Source organism: Lathyrus oleraceus, chromosome 5, assembly GCF_024323335.1.
Source record: "Lathyrus oleraceus cultivar Zhongwan6 chromosome 5, CAAS_Psat_ZW6_1.0, whole genome shotgun sequence".
Taxonomy (NCBI): domain Eukaryota; kingdom Viridiplantae; phylum Streptophyta; class Magnoliopsida; order Fabales; family Fabaceae; genus Lathyrus; species Lathyrus oleraceus.
Window position 1 is genome coordinate 253,673,706 of NC_066583.1, and position 9,942 is coordinate 253,683,647.

Sequence of the window (9,942 nt, forward strand, 5' to 3'; positions counted from 1 at the left end):
AGAGTCTAAGTTCCTCATATGCAACAAGTTCATTAAATACTTCTTCCCTAACCCAGAAAACTTTCACAAGGTAAGGATAAGTAGGTCCGTTCAGCAACCCAAAGTATTAAGACCATTCTTATACTCTGAAGTAACTCCAAAAATTATATCCATTTTGAGTGAATGAGTCAAAATCAACAATTTTTCCACCAAAATCTTAAAAACATCCTGATTCAAATCCATGGATTGGGGCTTGGTAGTCATACTTTTGCCAGACTTGATAGTCATGTGTGCATGTTGAGCAGATGATGAGGACACATTGTTGAAAAGAGATTTTTAGGGTTTCTAGGGTTCTTTTGAAAAAAAAGGGTTTATAAGAGGAGGTTAGAGAAAAAAAGTGTAGGAAGTGAGAGAGAGAGAGAGAGAGAGAGAGAAGTGTGTGTTTCTGATATAAATAGAGTGTTTTGAGTGAAAAATGAATTTTAAACAAAACAGATCATAAATACAAAACGAAACAAGAGACAATGCATTAAAGATAAATAGTCAAAAACAAAGGATTTTGTACTTAATAGTAACAATCCACATGTCAGAAGACGTTTAAAATTTATGACACGTAAGCAGACAGGTGCCAAAGGCAGAACCAACAGTTTTGTCCACTTGTGTATATATCAGAGGCAGTTAATCTTAAACTTAGTTTCAGAGGCTGAGATGGTTCAGAGGCTATTATACATCAGATGCTGGTTTAGAGCATCTGATCATAGTAGCTTTTGGACATCATCAGACTCTACTATTCCAATCAGATGTAAGCACAAATTGAGAAGCTTAGACATTGATAAAGTGTAATAATATTTTTTCAATATGATAGAAGTAGAACTAACACAATAAAGTGTAATTCTTCTTCCATAAATAAGAATTACTTAAAATAGTAGGATTAGAAACTGCTTCATAAAAATAGAGACATACCTTTCTTTATGCATCTTTTGATCTGCTATAGAGATTGTTCTTGAGGAACACAATTGTTCCAACAATGCTCTTTAGAAAGACATCATGAGTTCTTTTAGAATCCATAGTAGCTGGATGGACTTCAGAGATGTATCAAGAGTCTGAAGCACCGGTAATTTAGGACAACCTTAGTCTTTCCAGTACCAGTAATCTTGTCTTACTGGTCTCCTCAAGATTCCATATTTCATTCCTCCTTCAGAGTTAGGGTTTGTAATGTAGGTTTTCTTCTTGTTGTAAGTTGTACGCAACCACTATCCTGAAACAAGAGTTGTTGCTTGGTCTTTTTCCTTTAGCATATCTGCAGCAAATACAATCTCATTCTTTGGTACTCATACTCTTATGGGCCTTCTAAGGTTAGTTTTGCAAGGCTTCATATTTCTTTGAGCCTTATCCTTATATTGAGGTTTAAACGCATTCCAGACTTTTTGTTTACAAACATTTTGTCTAGGATAAGTATTGACCTTGACTTATGATCCTCGTGGAACCTTTGATTATACAACCTTGAGTTCTGAATTCTTCAGAACCTCTAACTTGAGAATCTTAAGTTCATGTTTTCTTAGAAATTTTGATCCTTGAGTCTGAGATTCTGATTTCTCCATAACTTGTGAGTCATTCATCAAAGGTTCTGATTGGTTCAGAACTTTACTATTTTCAGCAGCAGGCATAAAGTAAGCATTCAACCCCTTTTGAGCAGTGGTTGAATAAGAAGGATCTAATGGTTTTATCAAGATATCAGTCCTTCGATTATAAGGTTTCTGATGATAACCAAGACCTTCTCCTTTGCTCTTACTCACTCCATAGATAATGGGAGCAAGTTTGGTTCTGTTGTAGCCAGACATGACAAACTCTTGAAGAGAAGATTCATACTTATCAAGAGGTTTGTCAGACATATCTTTTATTAAAGTAATTTGATCTCTTTCAAGTTTTTCAATTTTGTCTTTAAAGAAGTTTAGTTCATCTTTTATAAGACCAAAGTGCTTCTTTAAAATTTTCATATGTATGGCTTTCTGCTGATATCTTTCCATAAGATTTTGACACAAAGTAATTAAATCAGATTTAGAGAGTTCAGAAAATACCTCTTTTGTATCTTCTGAATCTAAGTCAGAACCTGCTTCAGATTCTAAATCTAAAAATGTTGAGGCCATCAAATCAAGATTGACTTCTTCTTTATCAGCTTCTTCTTCATTGTTAAGGTCTTCCCATGTTGCCATGAGACTTTTCTTGAACTTTCTTTTGAAGTTGTTCCTTTGAAAGCTTTCCTTTTTGCTTTTGTTCTTCTGCATATCTGGATAGTCAGCTATGTAATGATCAGGCTTTTGACAATTGAAGTATCCCTTTTGATCATCTTTATCATATCTAGAGCTAGACCCTCTAAAATCACCGCTTCTACCAGAGAATCTATTCTTATTTTTTAACAAGTGTTGAAATCTTTTAATGATGAAAGCCATTTCATAATTATCAGATTCCTCATCAGAAGCTTCATCAAGAATGGCTTTTTTATACTCATTTGTTTAAGAAGATTTCTCAGATCTCCCAACAAAATTTAAAGCCAATGTTTTAAACTGCTTTACAAGCTCATCTCTATTTAGATCCATCCCATGGATTTGGAGAGTGCTAACAAGACTTTCAAGAATTAATGTGTTTATGTCTTTAGCCTCTTGAGTAGCAGTAACTTTGGGTATGTATTTGGCAGGAAGATTCCTAAGAATCTTCTTGATATGATCTGAAGTTGTGTAGCTTTTATTCAAGACCTGAAGTCCAGACACAAAAACTTGAAATCTTGAGAACATAGTTTCAATATTCTCATCATCTTTCATTCTGAACAACTCATATTGATGAACCAAAAGATTTAGTTTAGCTTCTTGAACTTGTTGATTACCTTCATAGGTAGCACATAAAGAATTAAAAATAGTTTTGGAACTAGACTTATGAATAATCTCCATCTACTCATAATGAGGCAAGGCATTAACAAGAATGTCTCTCGCTCTATGATGTTTTTTGTATATCTTTTTTTGAGCAGGAGTGACAAAATTTCTGTCAGAAACCATACCAACGCCATTGACATGAATGTCAATGTCATCTTCCAAGATATCCCATAACTCATCATCTAGACCAATGATGTGAGTGTACATCTTACTCTTCCACCATTCAGATTCAGTAAAATCTCCACTGAATGTTGGTGGTCTAGCTTTAGAGTCTGATGTTAGGGGGGGGGGGGGGGGGGGGGGGGGCGCTTGAACTGTGTATGTCAAAAATGTTTCGCTTCTGATAAGTACACCTTCAGAATTTGAACAAGCTTTAGAGTCTGATGTCAGAGTTGATTAATTGCAACGAAACGATTATGTTATCAGAAACAAATAGCAAAGCAACACATGAAGATTTATCCTGGTTCCTCTCTTCAACTGAGAGTAGTCCAGTCCCCTTTCCTCAACAAGAGTTTTTCACTATAATATTCTCCTTGACTATTTTACTCCTCTTTACGTTTAAGTATTTGACTCCTCTCTATATGATATACTCTCCTTACCACAAAATCTAAAGGTCTTCTCTGTACATGCCCAAACTATGAAGTCTATTCTCCACCATTTTTCTATTATAGGTGATACCCCAACACTCTCTCTAATATTGTCATTTCTAGTTTTAGCATGTATATTCTTACCACACATCCAACACAACATCCTCATCTCTGCTACACTTGCTTCATTCTCGTGTTAATTCTTAAGCGTCCAACATTCACTCACATACAACATCATAGGTCTTACCGCAATCTGATAAAATTTTCTCTTTAAATTAAGTGGTACCTTTATATCACATAAAATCTTTGAAGCCTCCTCAGTTTCAACTATCAATCTTAGATTTGATGGTTTACATCTTCGTCTATTTCTCCATCGTTTTGTATTGCAGACTTAAGATACTTAAATTGTCTGACTTGTGGGATAATATGGTCTCCAACTTTTACCTATAGGTTAGAAACACTTCTACTTTTGCTGAACTTACATTCCATATATTTCATCTTACTTCTGCTTAAGCGAAAGCCATGTGTTTCTAAAGCTCGCCTCCAAGTCTCCAACCTCTTGTTTAAATCCTCTGAATCTCCTAGTAAGATTATATCATCTGCAAAAAGCATGCATCTCGGTGCTAGCTTTGGATGTGCTCTGTGAGTACATCCAAAATTAAAGTAAAAAAAATATGAACTTATGGTTGAACCTTGGTGCAAACCTATTGTAATGGAAAAATCGTCTGTCTCTCCACCTTGTGTCTGCACACTAGGCGATACTCCTTCATACATATTTTGAATAGCTCGAATATAAGCAATCATAACCCCTTTCTTAGGAATGACAATGGACAGGGTTTGGACAGGATACTATAGTATTCATCCCCATACCCGCAATTTTAAAAAATCTTCGTACCCGAGCCTATACCCGCTTGAGCACCAAAGTTAGCACTCATACTCGTGCCCTATGGGTATGTAAGTACCCATACCCGTACCCGTTACCCGAATTCCTATTAAAAATAAATAGATCAATTATTAAATATCATATAATTTTAAGTTTTTAAAAATATTAAAAAGTTTTCAAACAATTTATTGTTGAAATAAACACACACTTATATTAAATACGTAATGGTTTAACATTGATATACATTTTAAAATTGATAGAGATACATTTTTATATAATAATATAAATTAAAATATGAAAATGTAAATGAAAATACATAAATTTATATTGTGCGGGTATGGGGAGGGTGAGTACCAAGGTGCCCATACCCGCACTCGTACCCGCTTATTTTCGTGGGTAATTACCCGAGCCCATGTCCGTATTCATTTTTACGAGTTTTTATCCTACCTGTTTTGGGTAATTTTGCATGTGCCCATTGGGGATTGGTCAAATTGTCATCCCTACCCTTTCTTCTCTAAGGCTTTCCACAAAATCTTTTTAGACACTCTATCATACACCTTCTCCAAGTAAATAAAAATTTAGTACATGGTCGACCTCTCAAGCATAAAACCAAATTAATTCTCAATGACTTGAGTTTTTTTTCCTAGTCTTCGCTCTTTCCATAACTTCATGATATACTCATACGCTTAATCCCTATAATTTACACATTTTTCTATTCAAACCAACTATCTTTTGTATTGTAAATCAACTTTAAAATATTTTGTACATAATATATAAAAAAATTGTTCCTGCATCAGTAAGTTACTCATTTCTCATTTCTCAAACAAGCCAAGTTCCAAAGAAATGGCCTGAGAAAGTATCAATTGAAAACCTTGTAAAATATTGGTCTAGACCATAACAAGTGCAAACTTTGCACAAGTGACATTAAATCTCAGATAATGCTCTCACTAATTAATATATGTTTTGTAAGCCTGTATGTACATAGAATATTAATTCCATCACATGCAAACAAATTGGTAACTAACCAACAAATTGTCATTTCTTTACAATATATATGCTGCAAATATATCATAATTCCTCAAACCTATCAAGAAACTAAATCGAAAACGGTCAAATGTAAGTAGCTATAGTACTATACTATACTGCAAACTCCACCCAAGTGATTTTATGCAGGCTTAAAATTTCTGCAAACTGCTTCCCCATGTCACATAAAGCTTTCCGAAATTTGAATCGAATACTACCACCATTTTTCATTTATGACGAACGATATTCCTTCCACACAGGATATTTCTGCATTTTCAAAAAAAGAGTTATGAAATATTCGAAATCTACAACTAAAAAGCTAACGAGGAACTGTGATAGTAACCAAACATTAAAAGCAATGTGCTATTTTGTATACATTTTTTTTTGTATTTTAATGTTGATATTGTTTTTTATTGTAAAGTGCTAGACAGCACATACTACAACTGCTACTTATTGAGTATATCCCAGTTGTAAAGAAGGTGGTTTAATTAATGGGAGTAGCTACCATATTCATTGTTTTTCATCAGTTTTAGTTTCCGTACCTAACAAGTTACTATTAATTATATCTTATCAGTGGCTATTCTAACAATAACTTTTTGACTAAAGGGCAAGCAAGCAACTATTAAAATAGTATAAACTTGGGGATGTTCATGTTGTCAACAAAAATATGGAGAAAAAAAATGAAGCGTGCATGGAAAGTTGCAACATGTAACAAAATACAAAGCAGTTGATATAATATAACGCAGAAAAAAAAAGTGTACTAACAGGAAACAGCCGTGATGCTTTTTTTTCCTCTTCTCGTGTTGCTTTTGTGGAGGCTTGATGACCATCCTGATCGCAGCGTCAAAAACTCCCTTCACATTCTGCAATTGTGTTATGAATAACGTGGTTAGTTTCTGGACGAGCTTTGGTAAAACATCAATTACTGATGAAATAATGAAGATTGTTTATTAAACTAAACTGAGACAACAATAGATTGTGCAACATCAAACATTATGTGGTAAAATGAACTAATGGCTTTGTTATTGAATAAACATGCCTGTTGAGTTTTTGAGCTGCATTCAATATAATACGTAGCTCCAATCTGTTTCCGAAGTTCTTCACCCTAGTTATGAACAAAAGTGAATAGTGTCAGGAAACACTGCACGTTGAACTCTATACACAGCTGAGAAAGGAAAGATTTGTACTTGCTCAGTAGTCACCGGCACCATGCCAGGATGATCAGCCAAATAGTGTTTGTCTTCTCGGAGATCTGCATGTTCATCATAAACACAGTATTACATGCAGTGATCCTTAGCAATACGCGTCAAAACTACAACTTTGCATAATTATAAAACAGATTTCCAAAGTGAATTTTATTTTTTTGCCGTACTAATTTTCAATTGCACCATGTCTCCAGGATAAATATTATCTGAAAATAGAAGAAACATTGCAATATATTTTTGGATATATTGAAGTCAAAAATGGGAACTATGTGGATAATAGTGGATATGTGTCGTGCCTTCCACATCAAAGAGGAAAGACAGCGAAATTTAGGAGAGAATCACATTAATCAGACCTCTAAGATCTAAAAGTAATCTCTTCTCCATTCAACTTGAGTCTGAATGGTAATACTACAGTTAACGGCCAACATTTTGCATTATGAAGCCTCACTGAAATTAAGTCGTTTGTGAAACCTTTCTCTAATATTACAATGAGGCTTCCTCCCGGTGATTGAAACTTCTATCCTTGTTTTTTTCATTTAGGTGAATAAGCTTAGACTTCCTTTATGTGATAAAAAATATGTTACTGTTAAAACTTGGGTGCGTCCTAACTCAATCCTATAGAATCAATGGCATAGGTTTAGACTTTCTTTGTGTGAGGAATGATCATACAAGATTGAGATAAAAAATTGTTACTTTTAAAATCTGGGCTGGTCTTAACCCAATTTTACAAATCGGCTTCTAAGATAATGGGCACCCCTCAATTATTAAACATATTTTCAAGAGATATTTAATCCAGTGAGACTTTCAACACACCCTATCACACCCAAAACCGTAAATTAAGAACATGACCCTAGCGGGTGGCCAAACAAATCTTGGACAAACTTTGACACCATCTAAAAATTTGGGTTGACTTAACTCAACTCTATAAAGCCGGCTTTTAAGGTGATGAATATCTTCCACTTATCAGTACAATTTTAGGCCATATCTCATCAAATATGGAACTCTCAATAGTTACAGTAGAATGTTTTTATGTTGATACGATTTCCTTAATGGATTACTCACATATGATACAATAGATGTAAAAGAAATCGAGTCTTCACTATATCAGACATGCATGGAAAGATTTGATGCTTTTCTTGCACTGATATAATTTGACCATTTAACATGAATGGCGACCTTTAATTTTTTTTAGCTTGTAAAGTTTTTAAAAAGTATGCATAGTTTGGATTAAAAAAATTGTCCAGATAAGGAATTATGTTGTGAAAATCAATCAATAAATCTATGCAAAATGACCATACATGTCTATATCGGTGTCATCAATAGCGGGGAGCCAAAAATCCGATATAAAGCCCGACACATAGCGCCGCCATTTCCGCATATGGCGCCGTGGCACCGCCATCCTTCCCAAATTCGGCCATGACGAAGAGCCAAAAAAAGCCACAGATATCCCCCTTGGCCGATATTTGACAGCAGTGTTTAGTATAACAAAATACTAGTTTAAGATTCTAATCTAAGAATACAGGCGAGTTGCTATTGTGTCGCATTTCTAGTCTCATTGTGTCGCATTTCCTCATATCTAGTTCATACTTTAGAAGACAAATTAGCACGAGACTGATACAAGTGATTGAAGACTTACCTAATTTGGTTCCAACCAGTACAACAGGAACACCCGGAGCAAAATGCTGGAGTTCAGGGATCCACTGAACAGTGTATACAAAATTAGAAACCAAAAGAGAAATCTGCAATACAAGCGAAAGTGCTAATTCAGAAACACAAGCATAAAATCATACCTTCTTGAACACATTCTCGTAACTTGCACGACTAATCAAAGAAAAAGCCAAGACAAAAACATCTGCACCCCTGTAGCTCAAAGGCCTCAACCTATTGTAATCCTCTTGTCCTGAGGAATAAATCAGAAACAACAAACACAACATAACAAGCTTTTCAATTCGACAAAACCAAATCAACCACGCAAAGAAATTGAATTTACAACCATTGCCTCAATCATCTTACGATCAACCAACTTTTAGTCAGAATTAATTCATTCAAAATCAATAATTATCACAACAGAACCGAACATACACGGTATAACAGAAAGGAAAAAGGCACTTCAACAAGAGTGAGAAAGTGAACATACCAGCTGTATCCCATAGGCCTAAATTGACAGTTATGCCTTCAACAACCACATTTGCACTAAAATTATCAAACACTGTAGGAATATAGTCCTGATAACAAACATAAGAACAAAAAAAAAAAATCAGAGTACAAAACACAGAGAGAAAAACTCATCCTAATAACCAACAAAAAAAAGTGTTGATTCTACACTCAACAAACACACTTCAAGTGGATTACAGTATTCTCTAGTTCCCCCAAACACAAAAATGTTTCCTTTATTGAAACTACGATAATCCAAAGAAAATTGAGAACAAATTGGCGCATTTAGAAATAAAAAACAAAAGATAATAAGAAAAGGTCAAAGAATGGATACAGTGGGAAATTTGTTGCTGGTGTAGCAAATGAGCATGCAGGTTTTCCCTACAGCTCCATCTCCAACTGTGACACACTTGATGAACCTTGAGGCTGTTGTAGCCATTGTTGGAACCAATAAGAAGAAGAAGAAGAATCTGTGAGGATAATTTACGAAAACAGAAATGGGTGTTTTGTTGGATGATAAAGGATGAAGCTTTTGATTGAGAGAGAGAGAGAGAGAGAGAGAGAGAGAGAGAGAGAGAGTGTGGCGGCACTTCACATGATTCTCACTCATTCATTTCTTGTTGTGTGTATGTACTAATTGCTTTTCTTTCTTCTTTCTTTTTTTAATCTCTATATGCTTTTCTTTTATTTATTTTTTTAATTTTAATTTAATACTCATAGGTCATTCAAAATATTTATTTTATTTAATATAGTAATGGATTACTTAGGTGTAATATATTTGAATTTAAAGGATATGTTATTGGTTTTATTTTTGAACAAATTATGGGTTGACTTTTCTTATTATTTATAACAAATAATTCTTTTTTATTTTGCTATTATTATATTAAGACTTGAAGAAATTTGGTAAATTTTATGTTTTAAAATTATTCATTAAATTAATGTAGTTCTATCTGTTATAAAATAAATTATTCAGATGATGAAAATGTAAATCGTTGGTTTAATATTCAAATGAAAATATTTATTTATATTTGTGTATTATTGTAAATAAATTGTTGATATTTATAAATCAATAATTTTTTAAAATGTAATTAACTTATATATTTTTATTGAGAGTGAAATTAATTAATTTAATATTTATTAAAATAATAACTATTTTATATAAAGTTTATGAATTATAATTTTGA

General features: G+C 33.7%; 1 protein-coding gene across 1 annotated transcript; it reads right to left on the bottom strand.

Moving 5' to 3' along the window:
• Positions 1-5,307: 5,307 nt before the first annotated feature.
• LOC127083602 (rac-like GTP-binding protein ARAC8) lies at positions 5,308-9,398 on the bottom strand. Its single transcript, XM_051023912.1, has 8 exons — positions 9,093-9,398; positions 8,742-8,829; positions 8,395-8,504; positions 8,241-8,304; positions 6,587-6,651; positions 6,439-6,504; positions 6,165-6,262; positions 5,308-5,666 (listed from the first exon to the last, which is right to left on the bottom strand). Exons 1-8 carry the CDS (start codon positions 9,366-9,368, stop codon positions 5,627-5,629), a joined length of 807 nt encoding a protein of 268 aa, XP_050879869.1. The 5' UTR covers positions 9,369-9,398; the 3' UTR covers positions 5,308-5,626.
• Between the last annotated feature and the right edge of the window lie 544 nt (positions 9,399-9,942).